A 27,461-nucleotide genomic window follows, 5' to 3' on the forward strand; every position below is an offset into this window, starting at 1 on the left:
GCAACACAATCCTGTTTGAAAATGTCAAACCTTCCATGGAGGTCAAGTTTCAGCCGCATCTCTCCTTTCAGTTTGCAGGTTCATCCAGAAACTGCTGCATCAATATCAACGAAACCGGAGGGACTTCTTTATCAAAACGTTAGCTATCAAACAACATGATGGAGTTTTCCTAACACTTCCTTCCCACGGCGATTTGAACACTGAACTTCAGAGATCAACAGAAAGACAAAAATGTCATTTATGAGAGAATAGTCAGCCTCTGGAGATGACGTGAGCCTCCACATCAGGCTGCAGCCACACTCCAAATGATACGTAAAATACCAGACGGAGATAATAATGTAAATAACTTGTGATGCTCACTGGAGCGATAGATTGAACCTGCTGCATTATTCTATACGTCTAGTTCTGTCATTTTGAAGTGGAAGTGATCTATTTGATGATTTTCATTTTGTGTCATATTCTCTGCTTCAGAGCTTTTAATCTGCTTTGATTAATATTTCATCTCATCAGCTGTGAGGTTTTGTTCATGCCTGACAGTGTTAGACTCACTCTTGAACACGTGGCTGGTGTGAAGATGCAGAACTAACTGGTATTCACATACAATCACCTCCAGCTACATGGCATAGAAAGAGCATCACCGGTGACAAATCAAGCAGTATGAAAAGTCCACTGAACATTCACCTGAAGTCACCTGGAGACGGGGAAACAGACATCAGACACACCTGATGAACAGAGTCCTGACAAGCTGAAGTGGAAAGAAAAAAACCTAAGCTTTTGTCCTAAATTCAGCTTCTGCAACGCAACATGACACAAAACCCCTGAAAAAACACGTTACATAAGAACCTGAGAGCCTCAAATCCCTCATTGTGTGACTTGAAAACATTCTGGTGAGAGTTTAATAAAAAATCCTGTCATTGGGGAAGTGAGTAAGACGTAGGCCTCAGCTGAGCAGAGCTCCTTCATTAACACACACACACACACACACACACACACACACCAAATTAAATCACATGATTACATAACATGGCCCAAATTTACCGCCTGCTTCCATCATACGAGCAGAAATAAACTGTAATAGAAAAAAAAAAGCAAAATGTTTGATATGCCAGATGTGGGTCGATCCTGGGCCCACAGTCCCCCCCCTGCACTCGGGGCGAGAGGAACAGAGGTAGAGAGCGGGTGAGTGAGCGAGGCGTTCACAGTCACCTGAAAAAGCGGCAGCCGGACCGCTAATCTACCCTTTCGACTACCGCGACAGCTCAGGGGATCGGGGATTACAACAATGGGATTTAGGATTTAAACATTTATATTTTTATTTACCCCCCCCACACACACACACTTCTCCGCTTTTATTTGAAGAGGGGTTGGCTCGTATTCGTTCATCGAGAGTTTATTTAATCACATCCTCCAATTAGGATATGGGATTATTTGGTCTGTCCGCGGCGTGGAAAGAGTTTTTTATGAACGTTTCACAATCTTGGCCCAGGAAAGACCAGGGAAGATCCTGATCTCAAACTGGATCCAGGAAATTATTTTGAAGGATTTCAATGTAAAAATTTTACATTTTCAATCTCTTATAAAAATAAAAATAAAAACAACTTAACAAGTGTATCTAATCAGAATCAGAAATCCTTTCTTAATCCCTTGCGGGAAATTGCTGTTAATGTGCAACATCCACACAATATTTGGAGTTACTTGATTAAAAAGAAAGAAATAGCAGGCAAAGGTCTGAGCCTTTTTTTTTCTTTTTTTTTTTACAAAAGTGGAAGACCAAAAGTTTTAGTGGATGATGACATTCTGTCCAGTTTCTGTCAGGAAACCCTCAGGTGTTACGAGCTTTACTACTGCAGGTGTTTGTACGTCTAAATGTCTTAAAGAAAATAATCATACAACGATGGACAGTTGTAGGACTTTTGGACTCACAGGGACGTCATGCAGGAGGGGAAAAGTGTCCTCTCAAATACTTCAGAGAAAAAAAAACCCCTTTGGACATTTAGACTCACAGTCAACAATTCATAACCTACGAGAGCGCGAGTCAGGCGTGAGAGTCTGAGCACAGGCGGGTTTCTGAACCAATCCACACGCCGACAGCTGCACGGACAATAAGGGCTTATCAGTGTTAGAGGGCTCATTTTCAGCCTCAACTTTTTGGACTCCTCTTCATTTTTCCCCTAAAAAAAAAGAAAAAAAAAAAGGCTTGTTTTGGATCATCTTTTTAGCTCAGGGGGCTTCATTGTGGTATACAAGCAGGAGCATGAGGAGCCGAGGCGGGAGCCCTCCGACAAGCCAGCAGCAATAAACAACAGCAGACAGAGATGAAGAGCAGATGGAAATGCAAGCGCACGCCTTGACTTCCATGACTGAGAGCTGCACTACGACTCACTTTTTCCTTGGAATACGTCAAATACTCCAGTCATAAAAATTATGACCGGACGAGTAATAAAAGTTATGATTGGTTATTTTCCTGAAGGTGTTTGATATCGGACTAGTCGGCGGTCTGCCCTCCAGCCTGCGACCCTGAACCGGGTCCTCCCGTCGCTGCACCTCGTCACCTTTACAGCCTCATAAACACACAAATGTTCACACACTGAAACACGTCGACGTCAATCAAGCAGCAACCGTCATGGCCCTCACACAACATGACCTACTACACGCTGCCACTTGTCAATGCACTCATGCATGCTCGCCCCACACTCACACACATACACACACACACACACACACACACACACACGGATTGTTTACTGCGGGCTCACTCTTGGTTTTCTTGTGTTTGCATTTTCTTGCCCTCCAACCACGCCAGCCCCCAGACTCACAATCAAACAGTCCTTCAATATTCCCTGCAGGGATGACAGCTTTACTCTTTATTCAATACAGTGGCTGGGGAGCGTGTGTGTGTGTGTGTGTGTGTGTGTGTGTGTGCGCGCGCACACGAGGGGGGGGGGGTCCTTCGGTCCAAGCGAACAGACTGAATTGATTGATTGACTGATTACACGCTTCAAAGACATAAACCTATGAAAGAAAGTAGAAGGAGAAAAAACACCCAACTTCATCTCAGCAGTCCCGAGGAAGAGCTGGCATCTTTGTCATTGCTGAGAAATCTAAAGCCGCATGAAGAAAATTCATAAAGTGACATTTTTTTCCTTCACTCCGTCTTCATTCACTACAAGTCATCTTCCTGCTCTGAGACGCTTATTTGGAAAAATAAAGAAAAAAGAAAAAAAGCACAATTTGTTTTTAACATCTTATGGATGTCAGAACTGAGAAAGACACCAGCAGTCGATGAGATTCGAGATCAAAACGCTGGCTGCAACGACGCCACACAAACACTGAACCTTTTCAAATGTTTTTGAATATTTGAACCACTCGATTTGCTCTGTTCAAATCTTCAAACTGACCTCACTTGTTCAAAGGATATTTTCATTTAAAAGTACTTTTAACCGTTTGGCATGAGAATCTGACTTCAAAACGCCAGAAAGTCTCAACAAGACAGAAGAGGTGTCATCGACAGCCCAGTCACCGTTCCTGAAAACCACAAACCTGCCCTCCCTGTTTTCAACCACACGTACCAACATTTCAAGATGTCAAGTCTAGAAAAAGAGGTTCAGCCTATCAAACATCCCTGCTCTCACTGGTGCAGACACACACACACTAGAACACTTGGTCACCCTTTTCCTGTAAATGATGCATTTACGCCAATTAAAGTTTCAGAGCTGAGGGGAAAGTTTCCTTTCTTGTTTTCGTTCTACGCTGTAAGTCGGCGATGAGCCTCGTCTCTGTTTGTTCTGCAGCGCAGCCTTTAAACATTCTCAACCCTCCGCCCATGAAACGTTGATGCCCTGTGTCTGCGTCTGCTGATGAGCCGCACCGAGCTCGTATCAAACACCCGCTGAATTTGTCAGCAGGCCAACGCAGAGCAGAGAGTTGTTTTTTTTTTACTCTAAACTTCAAATGTGAGGCTTTACAACATTTGCTTCTCTTCTGTTTGGTTATTTGCAGGCAACAATACGAGTCTAGCTGATGTTTGAAAGGGTTTGTGTTGCAACACCAGGAAACTGACTTTGATTGCTTTGCTGATGTGGAAGATTGAGGAAGCAAGAGAACTGAGGAGTTTGACGATCAGAACAAAACTCCGTTTAGCGTCTTTGAGCTGGATTCATTTTATGTTTCAAAAGTTTTTGTGCGTCAACTTTGTCTTGTTTCAACTCTTCAGTTCACCTGGTTTCTCTGTTGACGGGTCACACGGAACACAAATTTTGGAAACAAAAGAACAAACGTGTGGCAGATGGGAGGAAGTACTCACCTTCATGTGTCGTCGCCTCCGTCTGAAGCGCAGCAGCTCCTTGTGTTGGCGGGCGATAAAGTTAACGGCGGCGTACTCCAGCAGGGCGGAGAAGACGAAGAGCAGACAGACGGCCATCCAGATGTCAATGGCCTTTACATAGGACACCTGCAGGTGAGAGGCACAAGGTGAGGACGCATTAGATCCTCGCTGGCTGGGTCACACATCTGCCACGGACCGCCGCGTCGGGTCTGGTAGGTTTTGTTTAAAATGTTCAAAAAATGAAGTACATTCATCAAGAGAATGTGTTGTCCAGAGGTGTGCAGCAACACGGTCAGTCGGGTTACAACTACTCACGTTTCTGGGTAAAATGTACTTGTAAGAATAGTTTTAATTCACCCTTTTTGGACTATGTTGTCATAGGTTGTGATATTTTGACTCATGGTTTCGATGACGCGCGCCAAGCCTCCTACAATCAGTCTCAGTGTGAATCCTCGCAAAACATATTTTCTTTTCACAAATGGAAGTCTGGTCCGTCGCCCCACTTTTTGCACAGCTGCTTCAAAATATCAAGATGGAGTTGTTTTTTGGGACTGGGTCCACCTGTCTCAAGCTAAACCTCCTGTCTCTGGAGTGAGAGGAGAGGCCTCCCACCCTGAGTACCCAACAGGCTCCTTGGCAGGGCAGATTTGATCACAATTCTCTCATTTGTGTAGATTTATGCGTGTTCATTCAGTGTGAAGAGAAAAATAACTAAAACTGCCTTGGTGGAGCAGCCCAGGGTCAGACATTGTTGGAAGCTGTTACTGCATTGTAGCGTTACTTTTGTTCGAAGAGCTTAAAGTGTACATGTATATTATTAGATAAGAGTCATTGGGACACATTAGAACAAGATTCAATCTGCCCACCAAGCTGATGGTAAAATGTGTGAAGCGAGATGGGCCGGTGTGCAGGCAATCAGGGCTAAATGAAGTCTGGCTGTGTCTGTGTCTGATTGCTATCAACCCACCAAACACCGTTATTCACCGGCATTCACCCGTCTGTCATTACAGAGCTCCATCTCCACACAATTACAGCCTGAGAGGGGATCCCTGTCCTCTCAGAGCAAACCTACAATCAGCCGTTTAAAATCCAATTAAACTCTGACTTTAGATCACTTTCACAAACACACAGTGCTTATCGTGGCACCGTGGCCTTGTTGTAATTCGTTTGCTCAGAGTCTGATGCTTATGAAAACATTTATCTTCGAACGCCCAGCTGACTTCCCTCCGGAGCTGCTGAGGGCCGCCGAGGCCGGAGCGGTCAAGTGGCTCATTCAAGTGGAGGCAGAACCGGGGACGTAACCCGAGGACAAGCACAACCTCCTGCTAAATACTGTTCTTGCATTTTGATATCCCAGAGTAAACTCTCAGCTCTGGTATGAACATGTCATCACCTGGTTCTGATCTGGGAGATGTGTGACTTTCATTCAAATAAATATGGAATCCTTGTTTCTGAATTGGTTTAACAATCGGTGTGTGAAGACAACACCAAAGCTGTTGAGGGCGTCTCCAGGGATCAACCCCAGCCCCTCTCTGGTGTCGTAGTTCTAGTGATGCGTTGACGGAGGTGGTGGAAGAAATCCTGCTGAACTACATTTCCATGCAGACGACACTAGTATTGACACAGTGGCACCTTCTCTCAAACAAACTGTTGAGCTCCTGCAGAGGGGAATCTCCATGGGACCCTCCTGGCTAAGCAAAGGATGAACAAAATATCACAGACAGTTTTCAAGCTCAAGTAAAATTCCTGAACAGATTCTTGTGGGTTTTATTGAAAATGTGAGCTAGAAGGAGCCTCAGAAACACAAGATCTTCATGGCCACACGGACTGAGCTGACATCCCTCTGTCATTGTGTCTGAAAATTGATGTTTAGCATCATGATGGCCAGTTATCAACGGTCGACTTCTATCTAAAAAATTAGAACTCTTATGCGAGTATATAAAAGATGCTAATGCTAACAGCATCATCTTTGCCAAAAAACAGAGCTGGAAGCGCTTGTGTGCCCTCCTCTCCTTTCCTGAACCTTCCCTCCATCTTGCAGCTACTGTATGTGTGTGTGTGTGTGTGTGTGTGTGTGTGTGTGTGAGAGAGCAGTATGCCCACCTAAGCTCAGCTGTGCTGTGCGATCATTATTGTGACAGCTGAACTGCACAGGAATCACGGTTCACTTGTTAGATTTTTAGAGCGCATGAAGCACCTAATGTCAACAAAAACTGTGTGCCTTTGTGTGTGTGTGTGTGTGTGTGTGTGTGTGTGTGTGTGTGTGTGTGTGTGTGTGTGTGTGTGTGAGTGCATGTGTGTATTTGCATGCGTGTATGTGTTCAGGATTACAGCTTTTCTGGACATAATTATACAATCCTACTGGGTCACGCAAGCTATGACTGTTTCTTTTTTCTTTTTTTTAATAATCTGAAAATCCCTGACAGGAAAAGATTAATTTGAAGTCGTTTTTCTTGTCTTTTTCTTCTTTTAAATCCCTCTTTTAAATGTCGTTTTCCATTCATCTCTGTTCCTCATCTCCCTTTGTCCAGAGCTCTTTATAAACAGGAATTTGTCAATGAAACAAACATTTCTCCCTTATAATAAATTCTACTCTAATTCCTCTGTCAGGTCTCTCTTCTATTTTTGTTTTAATTCAATTAAAAGATTTAGATGGAAAAAAGACCTCACCCAGAGCAGTAAAATGCCTAGGAAACCTCTGTCATTTTGTAAATCAACCTGAGGGGTTCTGAAAAACCTCACGGTCAATAACCACTCAAGCCTTTTCTTCTCCACCTTTAAAGCAGATCAAATCAATTAGAAAGCAACAACAACAAAAACGCTCCAACTTTTAGCTTCTATGTAAATGTTTTTTTTATGATAAACTAGATGACAGATCTTAAAGCGAGAAGAGCTCATGTGGTGCATCAGGTCTCAGTGGGTTCAACATCCATAACAAATGACCCCCAGTCCTAAAGGTGTTCAGAAGCATCCGCCAGTGCTCCAGCTGCGGCGTGTGCTCACCTTGGGCAGCGAGGCTCTGGAACCGGAGCTCTGTGTGGTCATGGTGAGCACGGTGGTGATGCCCAGACCCACACGGGCCGGCGCAGCATCCATATTGATCCAGAAGGAAACCCAAGACAGGATGACGATGAGCAGGGACGGGATGTACATCTGGATCAGGTAGTAGCCCATCTGGCGCTCAAGGTGGAAGCGAGCCTCAATACAGGTGAATTTTCCTGGAGGGCAGAAAAGAAGAAAAAAGATGAAGACAAAGAGCTGATTGAGTTCTGGACCCTAGGACTTTGGGAGCATCATTAGTTGGACTGCCTCGCTGACAGCTTCCTCACTGCAACCTTTTGCTTCTTTGCCTTCACATTATTCTAACTATTTACTGCACATCCTGGGATCCCGGGTGATCCCAGCGTTGAGTAATTTCCCCTGGTTCATGATTGTGACCCCCTCTAGCATGAATTTCCTCTGCACTGCAGTCCCTATAACTATAAATCCTGCCCCGTGGCGGCCCATCCCTGGGATTTACATCCATATTGGACATTTCTGTACATCACAATTTATGCCTGAAGTCAACGCTCACAGCCACCTCATAGAGTAGTGTGTCCTTTAGCAGTGAGGAAGAGGAAGCGGAAGGAAGGCCAAGTGTGGGTAGATGGGCCAGTGTGAGTTATGTTCTGCATTTTCAGAGTAACAAAAATATTTGTACCCTCCAGAAGGTTATTGGTGGATACCTCATGACTCTTACAGCTTCAAAGACATAAACTACCTTATTCTATATTCATGGATCCTTCTGTCTCAGTAGGAATCCTGTTTTCCGACATGTATATCACATGTGTTCCCCGGAAAAACGTAAAGGTGTGAATGGTGTAATGGTGAAAGGTGTAAATGAACGATCTGGGGAGAGGAGGAAGAGAGGAAGAAGTGATCATGGTGCTGTTCAGCTGGCAGTGAAAAGGAGGATGAGCAGAGGAGCCTGAAGACAAAGTTGACGGCTTAGAAACTAAATGTCATCCTTCCTCAGCTCTTACACTAAGCCCGAGTGTAAATCACGAGCGGAAAATCAGAGAGACACGAACGCTCTGACATGCTGCTGAATATCAACTGAAGCCAAACACGTTGAATATTTCAACGATACAAACACAGACGGTGGTTTTCCCCTCGTATTCCCAGATACTTGTTGGAGCAGCGGAGTGTCACAGCGGGCTGGGAGGGAGGAGCGCGGCACAGCTGAGGACTGATGAAAGAGCAGGAGAGTGTGAGGTACTGATGAGAATTAAACAGCTAATATTGATGGGGATGAATCAACAAACATGAAGCCGTATTTACTGGATGATGTTTAGATGATGTCACCTTTCTTTCAGTCTTTCATCAGCCAGCAGGCTGCACGCTGCGCTGCCTGTCTGCCTGCCTGCCTGCCTGCCTGCCTGCCTGCCAGGCCTGCCTGGCTGTGAAGGGAAACTAAATGCGAATGTTTACGCTCGCAGCATGTTGTAACAGAGGTGTGGAGGGAGGAGGAAGAATAGAGTCAAGAATTCACCTCCTCCTCCTCCTCCTCCTCCTCCTCATGCTACCCCATCCCGTACAGGTACAACCTCAGCGGGAGCTGAATGTTCTGCTCAGCCTGTTTTTGGTGCATCATCTTTCCTCGAGCTTCAGACTTGGGCAGAGCCCAGCTGCAGCACAGGTGACCGTTGCTTAAAGCCACAACCCAACCTTTCACCTCAGCTCGCCGGCCAGGGTCTGATCACTGGAGTATTGATTTCTATTCTCTCCAACTGCACAAGTTGGGATACTTGTGCTATCTGAGTTTATTTGTCTCTAAAGGAACTGTGGGGTCAGTATTCTCCTCCAGAAAGAGAAGAGGAGTACTGCTGCTGTTGTCGTACTATGACTGCTCGTGCAGGGGTTTCATCTCTGGTTGTTTTATCTAGATGACATTTAGAGTTTGCTGACCTTACCTGGACAGTTCGATCGGCCCGGTAACAGCTGATGATCACTGTGGACATTTGCTAGTTAGCTAAGCTGTCCCACTCACGGAGCTCATGACAATAATAACCATGACAGCGACATTCAAGCCAGGAAGAAACCTCAACACGAAACGTCCATGTAAAAACTGAGAGAAGACGATCGGTCTGATGGCTGGAGGAGTGACGGAGGAGGCGTGGACGAGCAGTCACCCACCGGCTGATGATACATGTCAGCAAATCATAACATCGCTTGCTGACTTTGACTTTTTTCCACAGAATGAGATAAAACAGGACAAAGGAGGAAGGACGAAGCACAAAGACTTCTCAAACTTCCAGGATCAATAATTCATCAGCAAGACGTCGATACAACTTAAACACCTATTTTGAACTGTAGTAAATAAGCCACAGACCTCTGTCCTCCAAGCTGGACGGACAACAACGGCCTCTTCCCCTCCATCCATGCTGATTCACGACAACAGACTCCTTCTGTTAAGAATATTTGGGGCATGACTGACATGTTGTTGGTTCTGTGCTACTGTCTAAAACACCCCGGTGGGCCTTGTTTGTTAAAGTCACACAGAGACGAAGAGTAAATGAGCTAAATAACTCCATACTGGTTAAAAAGGTAAATAAGAGCTGCACACAAATGTGTAAACAAACCTGCAACATGATAATCAAGTTACGACATGCTGCAGTGCTTTTATTTACCGGAGCAACAGTAACAAATGCCTCGCTCTCTCTCTCACCGTAATGGAACAGGCACACCGGGTTTCCTAATGAAACCACAAGAGAGCCAAAAAGCAAGATGGCGACGATCCATTTAATCAAAGAGGATCAATAGACAACAGCCTAATCAATTAGAGACAGAATGGGGAGGAAGGATCGAGGGGGAGACAGCAGCAGAGGAAGAAGAGGAGAGAGGGAGCAGGAGGAGAGGAAGCTGAGGAGGAGAGGGGGGAGGAGAGTAGATGAGGCTGGACTTGATTTATAGCTGCGATACACTTCAGAGCTTTTAAGCGCTGTCCATATTTTCCATCTGATAAGAAGATTGAAATTATTCAGCCGGGCCCCTATCTGTGTGTGTGTGTGTGTGTGTGTGTGTGTGTAGCCATACGTTCATTCTGCGTGAGGGGTGTGTTTATGTGTTAAGACCCTGAACGATTAAAAAAAAAAGCTCATTTATTTTGACGACTAAAATATTGTTGAATGACAGTTGTTTTATTTCATCGTGGACTTGTTTGGAAAGTACTAACACGTATGGATGAAATTATTGGAGAGTCGGGATGTGTTTCTACTGCGATACCAGAAATTGAGGAGGTTTTCAGGCTCGTATTCTTTTCTAAAGTTTGGGAATTCCTGGGAAAGGATGTATTTGGAGATGAAGGAATTTGGAATAGAAAGAAGATAACGGGACTGTTGGCTGGACAGGCAGCTCTCCAATCAGGTGCTGTGTGCTCCTCTCCTCATCACAGGGCTGCTTAAAGCTCAAGACCGGAGGGTTAAAGCCCTTTTCCCTCGACTAAACAACCTGCTGACAGTGCTTTAATCTGCAAAAGGAACAGGTTTCAGTGTCTGTGTAAACAGTCATCATGCAAACACACCACAAACAACTGGAAAACAAAAGTACACTGCAATGCAGCAGAAACCATAATTAGTATTGCGAACAGGGTATTTTTTTCTTTGGGTGTTTGTGTTGATGGCGGGATGGAAAGAAAAGATTGCAAGAGAATGAGAGAGAGAGACAGACAGACAGACAGAAGAGAGAGAGGGAGGGAGAGAGAGACAGAAGAGAGAGAGTGGGAAAGGGAGAGAGAGAAGGAAGAGAGAATCACTCCTGGACTCACAATAAACCGCAGCTAATAAATCTGAGAGAAAACGACACCTTAATTCCCTCTTAATGCTTGATTGGGAAGCAGTGAGGCATGCGCACGCCCAGCCACACACACACACACACACACACACACACACACACACACACACACACACACACACACACACACAAAATATGGGTCTCAGAAGAACACTAGAAGAATATGCAGGAGGTGAAATAAGAAATAGGAAGAAATATAAAAGGAGTAAAAAAGTTTAGTTTTATGTGTGTGTGTGTGTGTGTGTGTGTGTGTGTGTGTGTGTGTGTGTGTGTGTTTGGCTGAGCAAGAATAAATTAAATAAAATAAACCTTCAATTAAAAAAAGTTTTCTTCTGACTTGAGTTGGTTTTGGAATAAACAAATATGCTAAAGGGAAGATGAAGACAGCTTTTCTGAATCATCTCTAAAGTCACATGACTGACCAGCTGTTTCTACTTCCGCCATCTTCCCAAATATTCTCAACCATCCTGCTGAGTGCAAACATGGCAGGTCACAGCAACCAACGAGGTGAGCAAATGATTCCTCAGTCTCATCCATGAAAGAACGCTGGCGGCCGAGTTGACCAGTTTTGTTCCCAGGCTCTCGACTGATCTCCTGCGCAGCTCCTATCGCCACCTCACTCACGCCTGCTGCTGAAGAAAAAAGGTTCCAACAATTTGGAACTCAGAAGAGACAACAGATCCAGAACTAGTGTGTGTGTGTGTGTGTGTGTGTGTGTGTTTGTGTGTGTGTGTGTGTTCTGTAGAGTTATCGGGAGGTGAAACATTGTCATATTTGGACCAGACTCATGCAACATTGTGGTGCTAATACAACTTCATGCCTCCACTAGGTGGTGCAGGTGAACACACACTTCCTGTTTGATGAAGTTGTACATCAGGTGTTGACGACACAGTGGCTGCATCCGAATTGCCAAGTAGGTCTCAGAGCAGGTCGTAGGCTGTCCGAAACCACAACTGGCGTGAGTAGCGACCTACTTCTCAACCTAAATTCCAGCCTAAACACGCCCACATTGTAGGTCGGTTCAGGTGCATCCTACGGAGCAACCTATGGCCCACAATGCACCGCGGACGTCTTCTTCGTCCCCTAAAAACTTGTGGACCCACAAGTCAAGTTTGCGCCACCAACAGTCTCCCATTCTGATGCAACACAAACGTTTATAGTCGTTGTTGATGACTAAAGGTGCGTTCACACCAAATGTGACACGGTGTGAACGCACCTTTACAGGTGCATTAATTTGCTTAATAATAGAGAATGAATGAAAAGTGCGTTCAGAGTGGAGTGCAGTACGACAGCCAGGCCAGCAGGTGGGGCTTTCGTTGGTGCTGTCTACCTAATTGCGGTATCTGTGCTCTGCCAGCAGAGGTCGTGCTTCACCACCAGTCTTCTAGGGTGTCTGAATGGTGCCGCCGTGTTTAGGTTGTAGGAGTAGGACGTAGGTTGCATGTGACGTTTGCTCCATCAGTCTTACTTCCTGTAACCATCAGGTGGCGCTATGAATTAAATTCAGCTTGAAGTCGACTTCAGGACTCTCATCAAGGATCTGGTCATGTGACTCCAGGTACTACAGACATGGAAGGGTCAAAACAAAACTAAATACAAACAAAAATGCCATTTCCTGTTGCCACCAGGTGGCGCTGGAACTAACCTGCCCAAAAATCTAACAGATTCTCCCCGGGACCATTCTAATTGTGTCGCCATTTGAAAATCAGCCTCATAGTTTTTACATAGAAATGCTCCTCTTATACCTTAATAAAGTACAGAAGCATGATACATTCTTTTCATGAATCTTAAATATAAAACTTAAAAGAGCATCTTTTTTACTTATCAATTTGTATTGTTCGTTATAAAAAGGAAGTTAAAAACTTAAATTCCAACAAAAAGAAGCAACAAGCGTGACTACAATGGGAATGTGGTGGGCCGTGTGTTTACATAACAAAGCTGGGGATTATAACTTAAGCGTGTTGGTGCGTGCTGTTTACATAGTGTGCTTGAAGATATAGATTTATGTGTTTATGTATATGTGTGTATTTTATATTAATACATTTATATATATGTGTGTGTGTGTGTGTGTATGAGAGAGAGAAAGGCAGGGCTGAGTCATGTCAAGGCTCTGCGTCTGGAGGTGGATCGTTCATCTCCTCAGCAGCGACAGCAGATGTCAGGCTATGTGTGAGTAATGCCTGTGAATTGGAACTGATCAGCCTGCCACACACACACACACACACACACACACACACACACACACACACACACACACACACACACACACACACACACACACACTTCCATAAAAGTTTAATTTTGTTAACTTGTTTTGTTATTTGTTAACAAAAACCAGAGTGGCATCATGACAAATCAGGACACAAACAAAGGCGTCTTCTGTGTTAAAATAACAGTTTAACAGCCGCTTCTTTCGTAAGGTCACGCTGGAACAAATTATTTTTGGGAGCCACAGGGCATCTACATGAAGTGATGATGGGGGGCGGGGCATAAAATTCTGAGAAAGCATTTTCATTGGAAGCCAAACTAGTACTTGCCTTCTCGAGCAGGGTGAGTCATCAAACTATGAAGTGTATTTACAGGCAGAGACAGAGCAGGGACTTCAGAGTAAAAATACTGTGATAGTGACTTTTTCATGTACGGCATAGATAAAATAGGCTGGCTGTCATTTTATGGTAAACAGAGCAAGGCCGAGGTTTTATTGAGCGATTGCAACAAAACCAACAAAAATGGAAAACTACAGTTTGTTTTTCTCTCCTTGAACGTCACGCTGCTCCAAAGCCAGCGATGCTGAGTTTAATCAGACATAAACACACCCCCTTCCCCGCTGTTGTTATTATATCACAGTCATTAATAAACCCAATGATATCAATTCAATTTTTTTCACCATTTCTATGATGCTTTCAAAGTACCATAAATGTACTTCGAACTTGATCCGAAGCCCAAAAACCACATGTGCTGCTGCACCATCACGCTGACGATGGTGATGATTTGGTATAATTGCCATGGGGTAACAAAGATGCGCACAAAAAAAAAAAAAAACCTTGCTTTTTAGTTAATGAGGACATTATCATCTCAGTTTGTGAACCATCTTTACTGCTGAGTTCATCAAAAACGCAGCTGACTTCTGCTCAGGTTGATCTGATGGCTCCTGGGAAGCTCAACCGCAGCCCAACAACCACCATGATTTCTGCAAATGCTGTAAAAGGACTTTGACCGATGCAGGATGCAAAGATGCATGTCGGCCCGCTCACTTCCTCCATTTTTTTTCTCTGTATCAGCACTGAGAATCGTCAGAAATACTATCTATATAGATCTATATAGATATCTATAGATCTATATATCTATATAGATCTATAGATATATATATATATATCTATAGATATATATATCTATATAGATATCTATAGATATATATATATATATCTATATAGATATCTATATATGTAGATATAGATATATATACATATATACACACATACATATATACATATACATATACATATATATATATAGCTTTCTCTGGAGTGAAAGAATTGTAGGCCGGCGAGGTGGACTGGACAGATGGTTCTCAGCCACAGTTGGAGGACCTGGAGGGGGAAACAGAGCGTGGCGGCTGCCCCGTCCTCCCTCGTCTTCCCTTGTCCTCCCGTGTCCTCTGCTACATTCCCGCCGCTCCTCTCCCCTCACATTCTTGCTTTTCTCTCTTTCAACACCATCTTCATCGCTATTCTCACCTCTCCGGTGTGTTTACTTCTTTTAGGAACTATTGTTTCCCCCCATTTCTGTCCCTCTTGCTGCTACCTTTCCTTCTCATCTCCAGTCGTCTTTGTCCTCTTTCTTATCCATACCTCTCAAAATATTCAATGATTAAATATCAGAATTATCCTGTCATACCAGGTCTACACACGTTTTGACATTCATTAATTATTTTTTTAATTATAGAACCGCACCAAAAAAATCAGTTACTTCTGAGATTTGTGGCAAAAACTTGCTTCACCGCCCACAGCACTTCCCTCCTCACTGAGCCAAGCTGACAGTTTTATGACACTGGAGGTAAATCTGGAGAATGTGTGATTCTATTTCTGTGTACAGCTCCTCTGTTATTGACACGTTTTGTCTGTGCGCTATGCATGCACGGTTTTCAAGTTTCCTTCTTATTCATTTCAATCTATTTCCTGTGGTGCAAAGCAGGTTAGTATAGAATTAAAAGATGCCGAATTTATCTAAAGGCAAGCATACAAGCTCCCCCGGTGATAATTAATGAATATGCACATTATGTACTTTGATTTAAACGGAGCAACTCTTTCGAGGAATTTCCTCCAAAAGAACAAGAAAGAACAACTTGGCTGAATCTAGCCGACAGGCAAACACACACACACACACACACACACACCCCGCTATGTGCTTGTCATTGCAAGAATGCTGGCAAAAGTACCACACGTACTGGAAAATAACAGTGTGTGGAAAGATGGTGGCAGGTGTGTTTTGTGTACTGAGACTTATTTAGGTTGGCATCCCATTAAAAATTGAGATTAATGGACATTTAATGGCACTTTTGACCTAAACTGACACTTGATAGCAGAAACTCTTCAAACTGACTGGAACAGCAGGAGCAGATTAAAGGAATCTCCCCTCACCTGCAAGGTTACAGGCTTCCAATGAGACAGAGAGGAGACAGAAACACCAGATACAGAGAGATGACGCTGACGGCGGCATGGCGGCACTCACCGGTGTTGTAGTGCTTGGTACAGTAGCGCAGGTCCTTCTCCTCTTTGAGTATGAACTGAGGTAGCGTCAGGCCGTCGGCCACCTGCACCGCACCCTTCTCATCCCACTCAAATATGAGGTCATTCATGGTGTATCCGACTGGAGGACAGAACAAGAGTAAGAGACACTTTATCAGTGAGTTGGTGTCTTTTAAACCTTTAAACTGAAGTTTTCATCCTTCGAGTCTGAGCCCGTCGAGATGCCGTCTGTTCCTGTGACCCTATACATAGAAATTAATGTTACCTTTTAGACTATCAGGAGCTGACTGACCCATCAGAATGGATCTGAAGAGCATGGCTGCTGCACATTTGCTGGGTTGACATGAATATTCTGATTATAATGGAATAAAAAGCCCAAACCAAGAACAAATCCTCCACTGAACACCTCGTTTGGATCAAAAACACCCAACCCGAGGGGTAGGGGTGGGATACACCTTTTTGTTTGTTTGTCAAGATAGTAGCCACCATTCTTGAGAGACCAAAATGTAATTGGATGACTGACAGAAGCAGAGAATCAAACGCTGAACTTGAAGTCCACTGAAGACTGAAAGAGGCTGCGACAGAAACCCTGGAAACCTCTGACGGCTCCCGTAACAACAAGCGGATGTGACCGCAGCAACTTCTACTTTTTATCAAAGTAACGGAGGGACGATCAGCCTCGTGGGACTGGAGGACGAATCACGCGACTCCTGCTTCTGACGATGTTGAATCCACTGTCAGCTTCCTGGTGTGACTGAGTAAACCTGAGGAAGCTCCTCCGTGTGTGCGTGACTCGAGCGATTCGAGTCCCTCACATCTGAGACTTTGATGGCTTCTGAGTGAGCTGGTGAGGCGATGAATTTTTCAGCAGAACAACAGAATCAGACCGGCCAGCGTCAGTCCAAACCAGCTGTAACTGTTGCTCCCGTTTAATAATGTCACAAGATCAGCGGTGACACTGGGGTGCTACCGGGGGTGTTATCTTTGTCTTATGATCACTGACCTCCTGTAGAAGCTCACAGCTCTTTGAACTTCAGCTCCTGATTCCGATTCCTCGCACGTCTTCTCAAAGAATGAAAAGGCCACGAAGAAATCTATATCCTATCTCTCACCCTGCCAGCTGCTCAATGACTGATCGACTGATGCGCACCGTGTACTGCTGACTGTGTGTGTGCATGCGTGTGTGTGTGTGTGTGTGTGTGTGCGCGCACTCACAGCTCTCCAGCTGCATTATGCAGGTCTGGACATCCATAGGGAAGTTCTTCAGATCCATGGGACAGGCCAGGACCAGCGTTATTCTGCGAAGACACACACAGGGAAACACACACATGCAGCATCACTTACTGCTAAGAGGATTATCCTGAGCTTTATCAGCGTTACTCAACCAGCCAGCGCCAGGCCAGCGCACTGAACACTGACAGATCAGGACGTGTTTGAAATGGATAAAAACTCAGACTTTCTATGGATTCAGCTGCTGCTATTATCCAGGCGGGCTGAATGATAAGTGCTACAATAGCCTAAACGCTTTCATTATTTGCATCGCTAGCAGCCGTTTTCATTACACTGAATGTTCCCAGACAGAGAGAGTACAGAAAGTAAACAAGTTTAATTACTTTGCATGAAAAATAAAGACTGAGATTGACTGAAAGTCACAGATAAGAGGCGTGAAAGTCAAACAAATTAGAAGATGAAAACAGATAAAAAAAAATGTGTGTAAATGACTTGATTAAAGGGAGCTGACTGGATTAGAGATGAAACCACTGATGGGTTAATCACTTAACCAAACCTTTGATCAAACCGAGCGCAGCGGGAGGTGCACAAACACTGAGGACTTCAGGGAAATGTAATTTGACTGAATTCAGTTTCCCCTCACAGAAATTACCGAGAAGTTGAACTACACCAACGATGCTGCGCCGGCTCCACCGCACAGGTGGATGCGGGGCGTTAAATCACACGCCGAATACGCCTGATTCATCATCTGTCACCTGTAAGTGAACAGACACGGGAATGAATCTTGTTTCACGCGGGGCTGAACCGTCAAACTCAGAAAAAGAAAAGTGTTTCTAGCCATGTGTGTCACATCAGGAGCCGTAAACACCAAAATTAATTACCGCAGCTCCTGTACATGTCACAAATGTTTCACAAATTACAGGGAAATTAGTTTTTAGCTCACATCACCGAATGTGAAAACGTGCAGTAATTTGAATATGACTGCTGCTGCTAGTTCGTCAGCCGTGTTGTGACACCTCAGGACTCCTTGTTTCCTTATTTTCTCATTTGTGTGTGTGTGTGTGTGTGTAGCTTGAACAGCCCTGGTTGCTCTAATTTTGAGATATTTTGGTGGTGGTTGGGGGGGGGGGGGTGCAATCACATAACTGCTCTCCCAAATCTCCAGGAATGTAAGAGGAAGTCCTCCTCTCCTGTTCTGGTTTTAAATCTGGAGAGTTTCAGCTGTCAGCAGGTCGTCGTAATGTGCTACAGATGATTTCCTCACACACACACACACACACACACACTCAATCCTCTGCTCTAACAGGACACCCGCTGCTACAACACACACCCACTCAGCCTGATGTACCAAATAAACTTGACCACGTCTGCACATTCTCTCCAGACAGGATGCTGAATACGTATTACACACGATGTAGCTCATCTCCGTAGGTGTCCCACTTTCTCTGAAACGAGATTCAGCACTGTAGTTACTGTCCGACAGATTTCCAAGGCAGACAGAGTTAAAACCTTGATTTTACTTTGAGCGGGCGTTGAACCTACAATCTTGCTGGTGGTTTTGTTCCACGATAAGAGGATTCACAAATCCAGCATTTGATACGGAGTAGATACCATGTAGCAGCAGCAGGACTTGGACGGACTTCTGGAGTTCATTTTGATGCAGGACCATGGCCCGAGGCACCTTTGCACTTGCTATTAAGGTTTGGATCAACCTGAGAAGTGAGAAGGTCTGGACCAGAGGTGGGAGAACATCACACATGGTCAAGTCTCAAGTAAGTCCCAAGTCTAAACCCTCCAGTCACTTTTGTGATTGTGGAGTCAATTATAGCTTTAGTCATGTAAGTCACAAAATTATAAACAACTGGAAGACCAACATCTTATGGTGCTGAACTTTTATTTGCATCCTTTAAATACATAAGTAACACGGTAATCAAAATATGGATGAATCAAAAAATCATTTTGTCCATTCTTCTCTAATAAGATTCATTTTATTTTTCATTAAATACACAGCGCACCCCTTTACTTTCCTCAAAACAATACCGATAATAAATAACTAAGTTAGGTAAACATTAGCACCACGTTTCAAAGCCCTGAGGCTCCAGACATCGGCAGCTAGCTAGCTGGCTAACTAGCGGCTGGCTAACAAGCGCCCCGAAATTGAAATGAAGACCGAGCAGCTACCCAGAGCTGCCCTGCTGTCTGAATCACATCGCGTTTTTGTCAAATTTCCTGTTATTTAAGAAGCTGGATTGATTTAAAACGAGAACGTCACCATGACTCAAACTTGAGGTGGCCAGTAATGCGAACAGTGAGCTCCTGACAGTTTTGACTTGAGGAGATGGGAGGTTAGCAGGTTAGCTTGTTAGCTAACGACAGATTGGCAAGCATGACCTCGCGAGAGCCTTCATGACTTACTTCTCCTTGTGAAGCCTGAAATGTCGAGTAAATTCGACGCGGTGCTGCAGGAGTCCGAAGTTGTAGCACCGCAGACCTCGCAAACAGCTGCTCTTTTCTGTGCTCAGTCCATATTGATATTCTCTGAAACTAACTTTTAGGATTTGGGGAACCGCGGTGCCAGCTGCGCCTCCGACCTGCCAAAACTCTGGCCAGATGACAGGTCTCCAGGTCGGCCCTCAAGCAAGAGGACACATCCGTTCGAATTTTTTTTTTTTTTTAAATAATTGACATATCAACGAAGAAAGCAATGACTTGTCAAGTCTTTGCATGCAAGTCTAAGTCAAGTCTCAAGTCATGGCTAGCATGTCAAGGTCAAGTCGAGTCTTTTATCACTGTCAGCAAGTCACAAGTCCTCAATCTAACTCAGACTGGAGTCCCCACGTCTTGTCTGGACCAATTCTGCGACATTAATCTGCTTTGAAGGAACGTCTAAACTTAAGCGCGAATGAACAAGTCCAATGCTGTGCCAAGTTAGTTAGTAGCAAGTAAGTTAGTTAGTAGTGAGCAATTAAAACTCTCAGTTCATGGAGGGCTGGTGTTACTGAAAGAGGGAATTGCAGTTCTGTGAGGGGCCCTTGGTCTTTTCATGCAAGAACTCCTCAATGAAAACTGGTGGGGGGAGAAGCAGGTGTGCGCGCATGCACACGCACACACACACACACGCATACACACACATACACACGCATACACACACGCATACATACACACACACACACGCATACACACAGCCCCGCATTTTAACTTTGAAGCATAGCAGCAGATCGGACTACATGTGAATCTGGTCGTCCAATCAAGGACTTTTTCTTTTGCCGCTCGACTGATGAGAGATAAACATTAAAAAAAAAAACAGCGTGAACAACATTTACCCCCCCCCCCCCCCATGGTTTAATACCCCGAGCTGCTGGTGTCGCCTCTGAGATCAAACTGATCAACGCAGGATTCATTCTGATGTTGTCAAGTTAAAAAATGAAAGTGGTCACGGGGGAGTGAGGGGGTTCATCCTTTTTCTGATGATATTTGTAAAGGGCCGATCTGACTCCTCCTCCTCCTCCTCCTGCTGGACATGAAGGTGAAAACTGAGGTTGATAAGGGATCAGACTTGCCAGTGGAATACTAACAGGCTGAGTAGATTACTGTGGCTGCTCTGGCGTTTTCTCATTCGCCCCTGAGCAAAGGCAATAAAAGCAAGCAGGAGGCGGAGGCCCTGGCAGGCTAACAGGTTTGTCGGCTGAAGGCGGCTATAACTCTAAGAGCCTTGAATGGGATGTCTTGGAGATACAAAGAAAAAAAAAGAAGGAAGTGCAACTCGGGAGGAAATAAAAACCTCCAACTTTGATGAAATAAGAGCACTCGAAAGCAGAGGGTGAAGGTTTCTGCAATGCAACAAACAGGACGTCAGAGCAGGACTTGCTCTCCTCCATCATAGTTTCATAAGTGATTGCTTTCATATCACCTTTAAACTCTGAGGCTTTGTTGTCTGCTGACACTTTTCCATTTTACCTTTTAACTCTTAATTGCTATTCGGGTCCAGAAGTGCATTCATGCAGCTGGGAAGTGGGAAGACCCACGTCTCCAGAGGTGAAGAGCCATGACATCAGCCAACACGGTTGCTGTAGAGAACCTGCTCTATAACTCCTGTCAGAGCAGAGAAACGTGGAAAACAACCTCATTGGCCGAATTAGTTCAGAGGCTCAGCTTGTTTAGCTAGCCAGAAGGCTAACAGTACATTAGCCACACCAAAACTGGCGACATGACCTCGGAAAATTAAACAGAGGGATCATTGAACAGGTTAATCACCTGCCTGAAAGAGTCGGACCTAAATAAGAAGGATACTATTTTGATTTACCTCGCTTGTGTCATGCTTCAAATAGGGTCCCTTTTCTGCCCGCAGTCAGGGCTTCCATCACGAGAAAGACTTGATTAGACATTTCAACGTTGTGAATCTTGGTCGAACTCTCTAATATGCATATATAATTCATAATAATATTACAGCTTGACTCGTTTTCACAGCGAACTGCTGACAGGAGAGCTTTGAGACGGACGCCTCCGTTCGGACAACAACTCCTCGTTTCGCCAACTCACCGTATGCTGTAAAGTACGTTGCCATTTTTGGAGATGCGTAGCAGCTTGTTGTCGGTGGTGACCTCGTGGAAGTTGGCCCCCTTCTCATTGGCAAAGAACAAGTCAGGTTTCCAGATGGAGTCCAACATAGAGGGGTCCAGGTCCAGGGAGTCGTCTGGGTACTCGCTGTAGGCCAGCCGAGGGTCGTTCCACTGCTGTCGCAAGAAGATGTTCACTCTGTAGTCCTGCAAGGAGACGAGGACGCACACACAAGCAGAAACAATATCAGAGGAAGGGAGAAGGCCTGACCCTGGCCCGACATGACCAGCTTGAGCAGTGTGTGGAGGCTCGATACGCCTCAAATGATTGAGCGCCCAGCCAGCATTCGTCTGCCCAACCCTCAGACAGAAACACTTGAAACACATCTTCCAAAAGTCAAAAAGCACACAGGGACAAGCTAATCGGATAGTAACAGAAACAGGAAACAGACCAGCATCTCATTTCTGACTGCTTTCTACTCCTGCATCTCACGCAGCTGCTTTCTCTGAAGCAGGTGAGGCAGAATCCTGGGGAAGTTAAATTACACCCCCCCCCCCCCCCCCCAAAAATAGCAACTGACAAACACATCTTATCACCGCATGTGCAAAGGAAAGATGAGGGAAGAAGGAAGAAAGGACAGGAGGTTTGGCCGAGGGTCAGCGCACTGCTGACTCAAGATGCTGTAACCTGTCGGGGGGGGGGGGGCAGATACCGGCAGATGTAGAGGTGGAGTGATGGACGGAGTCCTGTGGTTGGCCGAGCAGTTGCTGCTCATGGGTCTTCATCTGTAGGTCATCCTCTCCCTGAGAATGTCGGAGGTTTGCTGATGCCAGCGAGTGAGGAGCCAGCGAGTGAGGAGCCAGCGAGTGAGGAGCCAGCGAGCTTCCTGACATCCGCTTCAGACCTGGAAACTACGGTGGATGCGACCTTCTACTCTGATCAGAGCTGAGCAGCTGCCAGTGACCCTGAATGGTTCCCAGCTCCCCGTGCACACAAACCATACCAGCTGATGTCAGCACGTTTGTGGCTTTCTGAGCGTACGGCTGGATAAAGAAGAAGACGTCTTTACAGTGACGTTTAAGGACAGTTTTGCTGCTGTTAGCTTCAAGCTAAATACACGTGGCTGGCTTTTCTGCATTCTGGAGCCAAAAACAAGCAAAGCAGAGGTGGAAAAAAATTCTGTAAGCTCAAGACACCTATTTGTGAATACTTGATAGGAAAAATAGACTTTATGGGTCAAGTATCACTGCACCCCTGTGAACACCCAATCCAAAATAACTCACACCGACGATAACCATCACACCGTATCTCCTTTAGGAAAAGACTTTTCACCTAAATTAAAGAAACAAACTGAATTCATCTTCCCTCCCTCTTATAGGTGCTGCTGATCGATCGTGCACATATTTAACAGCGGCTCCCCCTCAGCTTCATTGTAAGCCCCCCTCTATTCCCCTCCCCCTGTTTCCAATCAGAGGTGGCGGGGTGGCATTTAGCTCGTCCACTCCATCGCCCTAATTGTCAGTTATTCTGAGAACATGGAGCCAGTCCACCTTGGCTGGGCTGCAGCCATCATTAAGCTGTGTGGCGCAGCAGAAATACGTAGAGGTACGGCCATGGCAGCAGTCCTGGCAGGTGGCATTTAAAGGAGCAGTAGGCCACATTGGTGTGTGTGTGTGTGTGTGTGCATGTGAGTGAGAGAGAGAGAGAGAGAGAGAGAGAGAGAGAGAGAGAGAGAGAGAGAGAAATACTGTTACATGGCAATGAGCCTTGGCGAGACACCTTTGCTGTTTATCACTGCTTATTGGACTGAATAGCTCACATGAAAACAAATGAGCTCGACCTTTAGGATTTAATAAATCAGTCCACTGTTTTCTTGTGTGAGAATATGATAAACAACGCTGAAATGGCACCGGGGAGAGAGGCGTCTGTTGATGGAGGGGACGGATACAGAGGAGAGGTACGTATGAGCTCACGCCAGCGACATCACTCATCAACACCTTTGACTGCGACTCGGAAAGGTCACCAGTCGAGTCGCTGAGGACAATTATGAATTATGTTGTCACACGAGTCCCCGTTGAAAAATAGTAGTGATGTTGTAGCAGCCTTCATCCCTTCTTCTTCAGGCTTCCGTCCTGTAGCTGCACTCACTCAACGACCTCATCATCATTTATACACATGGTGCATCACGACCTATGACACCCGAACCCAAGGAAGCAAAGCTAACTGCTAACTGCTAATGAACCAGCAATTCCATTTGTTATGCTGCTAATGTCAATTCACTGCTCAGCCAAATACATCAGGGTTCTAAGGGCTCGTCAGTGAGAACCATCGCAGGTACGGGCTGGACCGGGAGAACGCAGAAGTCTCGCTGACAGCAAACGAAGCGCTGGCGACTCAGCAGTTTACACACAAGTGTCATGACGCTGGTGTCATTGTGAACATTGTGTTTATAAACAGCAATTCAGTTCCCTCCAAGTCCGTCTGGGTAAAACTAGTCAGTTTGTTGGTGAGTGTTTTCTAGGATTCAAATGAAGGGAAAGTAATTCAAGTGTACATATTCATTATTGCAGGGATTCACTCACAATCGGAAGACGAATGTGAGCAACTGCTTTCCTAAAGCAGCTCTCCGTTGACATGGAGGCATCTCCTCCTAAAGATGGAGGGAAGATGCTGCAGGGCGTGGGCATATGTGCAGTAAAAAGTGGGACTCCTCCGACGTCTGTAGGTTCATACTCGGGTTTAATATCCAGACATAAAGTCGTTGGACTGTTAAGAGTTTCCCTGAGATCACCATCCACCACCGCCGTGCTGCTCTGGAACCATTAGCTGAGGAGACGCTGTACTTACACAATACCGCACTCATTTCAGCTTGTATTAAACTCAGGCAGTAAACCACGCATGAAAGCCTGCTATCTTCATCCTGCCTCCTCTTTGTCTTCTCCTCCCTCCAACAACAACAACAACTGCAGTAACTACAGAAAGAGCAGCAGCCGCATTCTAATTCCACGCTTGTCATAACATCACGCCGGCTCCCTGGATGCTGCTCAGGTAGGAGGAGGACGAGGTGACAGGGCTCACACACATTATGGCAGCGCATCGGCTCGACTCACACGGCGCTTTCACTGTGTGGCCCGCAAATAAGACACGTCTCTACCAGCATGGCCGATCCATTCTCAACAGCCAACTTCTCCCTGCATACTGAGTTGATTCTAATAAAGGAGAGCAGCGGCCATGCAATTAAAGCCGCAGCAGTTTTAGGTAAAGAAGTTCCACACTCAGCCGGAGAGAGTGAATAAAACCTGGGTTTGACACCAACAGATCACAAGAAGCAAGGAAATGTGAAAATTGTCATTCCAAGGTCATTCGTGAAAAGGACGTTTAACCATTTTGTTGCTGTTCGAGACTCTGAATCACACTGACTGCTTCTTTTTTTAAAATTAAGTTGGAACAGTCTGTAAGAAGTATTGTTTGAATATCCTCGACTCGCTCATTCAGACCCTGCACAGCAACTCCTACAAACACTAGAACACAACGTGAGTCAATGACAATACACAATAAAAACAATACCGCGCCACACGACATCTAACAAGACATACAACAGCCCTACTAAAGGAGATGTGTCTTTAGCTGAGAAAAACGGCACATAAACGATAGTTTACTCAACTGACATCAAAGATAAAAATAATGAAATTGATAATAAACAATGAAAAGAAAATAAGGATACAAATATGGCCTTTGAAGTGAATTAATAAGTAAATGAAACGTGAAAAACAGGGAAAAGTACAGTCCTGAAGTAAAACTACTTGGCTTCTTTGAAGTGGAGTGAGAAGTTGATTCTGACATCTGCCCAAGTGAATAAAACATCAGCAAACAGACTCGTCTGACCTTTCCTCCGAGGTTTTACAGCCACTTACGTCTGTCAACTGATTGCAAATGAGCCACAGAAAACCACGCCAAAAAAAAAAAAATCCTTTAAGTGTTAAAACTCCCAGCGTTAAAGTTCAAACTGCGCTGATGGACAACGTCGACAATGGTTGGTCACGGAGCTGTTGAGCCGCTTATTTCCCAACTAAATATTTGTGGATGTCCCAAACTTTAGAAAAGAAAAGGAAAGCGTGGACTTTAAGACAGTTCAAAGGTGAGAGGATTCACAGGAACCTGGAGGGTTATCCTGGTGGGGAGTTCCAATCCAAACTCAGTGTTGGCTGTTCCTTCTTTTGAATTATTCATGAGTGGAACTTCAGAAAATCACATTCTCTCTTAAAACTTTCACCCTTAATTGCTTCAGGAATTATTTGGTGATTTTATGCAGAATAAGATGGTTAAAATTGTTCATATTCCTCTTTCTTCCTCTTCCCCTCCTGTTGGCTTTGAATGTCTTTTCATTTTAATTTGCTGTGCAGATGATTACTACTTTCTGTCACTTAGACGATTGCTAGCTTTGTTTGGCTCCTGCTGTTCCATAATGTGATTCAGTTTCCAGGAAAGACAAAAAAAAATCATGGTATCTGTGTGTGTGTGTATGTGTGTGTGTGTGCGCGCGTGTGTGTGTGTTTGTTTGGGGTTTAAGGGTTCTGATAGCGATGAGAGAGTTAGTGATGTTGACTTGTGTGCATGTGTGTTTTTGACAGAGACGAAAGCAGAAAGAGGGCATTTGCGTGCCTGAATGTGTGTGTATGTGTGTGTGCGTGTGTGTGTGTGTGTGTGTGTGTAGTATAGTAGTGAGAAAGAGCACGAGCGGACAGAGCGCTGAAACAGGAATAAAGCTGTGTTCCACCGGGACTTCAACAAGCACTGCACCATTCTACCGACTCCATCTATCACGGTGCTCCAGCCTCAGCAGCCCTATGCGTGCGTGCGTGCGTGCGTGCGTGTGTGTGTGTGTATGCGTGTGCATGTGAAGGATGGAGAGATCCTGTCGTCCGAGCTAAAAACAAGAGCTCCACACTGCAACACCACTGCATCGAGACATCGTCCTCAGCCTCCTTCTCACTCTAGTTTCACTTCTTGATCTCATAAATGGATTTTCTGGTTTGATGAAACCAGATAAATCCAATTATTTCAGTATGATTTTTGTTTCTAATCCATCCTCTGGGAGATTAGACCAACCACGCGGATACTGGCGGTCGGTGGGCGGGCAGATGCATCCAGGCATTCACAAATTGATTGACGTGTTGCTTTGTCTGAAAGGCTGCGAGCAAAGTCACAGTGTGGGATGACATCAGAGCTCTGAAAGTTGTTTTATGAGGTGAATTTTCTCTCTCAGCCCAAAAACGCAAGAGTTGCCTGAACTGGAGTCAGTGAGAGGATCTCAGCCTCTGAAAAACATCATGTTTGTCTGAATTCAGAGGCGGCTTTTATTGACTTCCTGTTTTACTTTGAAATCTCTTCCATGGTGTGTCCTGGTGTTCCTCTCCTGTGTCATTTCAGTTCATCAGTCCTATGTGGCATTCATGTGGTCTCAGCATAATCTGAAAAATTTTAAAATGTTAAAGATCTCATGTCCGAAAAAAATCCTTGCACAAATTTGGGCATGAATTGTGACGCCACATTTTCAGACAAAAAAAGTGGACAAAATCAGAATTTTGTTGGTGAAAATGTTGCATATATATGTTTTCATCCTCACTTGTACAGGAGGCTAATTTGAATGTGGATGCAGCAGCAGGCTTGATTTATAGCTGTGCCTCACGATGACGCCGTAACCTGCACGTGTGCAGGTGCCCACAGCCAGACGGCCTGCGTGGTATCCCAGGCTGGACCAGCACCTCCTC

At 44.9% G+C, this 27,461-nt stretch overlaps 1 protein-coding gene across 4 annotated transcripts in view; it reads right to left on the reverse strand.

Annotated features, from left to right (window-relative positions):
- The window catches only part of glra1 (glycine receptor, alpha 1), a 94,230-nt gene that overhangs the window by 14,632 nt on the left and 52,137 nt on the right, over window positions 1–27,461 (reverse strand). For all 4 annotated transcript variants that reach the window (XM_086222345.1, XM_086222344.1, XM_086222347.1 and 1 more), the window contains 5 exons: window positions 21,673–21,896; window positions 17,119–17,201; window positions 15,887–16,024; window positions 7,328–7,542; window positions 4,304–4,450 (listed from right to left, as the gene is read on the reverse strand). In XM_086222345.1, coding sequence (XP_086078471.1) covers window positions 4,304–4,450; window positions 7,328–7,542; window positions 15,887–16,024; window positions 17,119–17,201; window positions 21,673–21,896 — 807 coding nt within the window. The remainder of the gene's footprint in view (window positions 1–4,303; window positions 4,451–7,327; window positions 7,543–15,886; window positions 16,025–17,118; window positions 17,202–21,672; window positions 21,897–27,461) is intronic.

This window comes from Aulostomus chinensis, chromosome 13 (assembly GCF_037954235.1).
Source record: "Aulostomus chinensis isolate RoL2024-O1b breed Wild chromosome 13, RoL_Achi_v1.0, whole genome shotgun sequence".
NCBI classification, from domain to species: domain Eukaryota; kingdom Metazoa; phylum Chordata; class Actinopteri; order Syngnathiformes; family Aulostomidae; genus Aulostomus; species Aulostomus chinensis.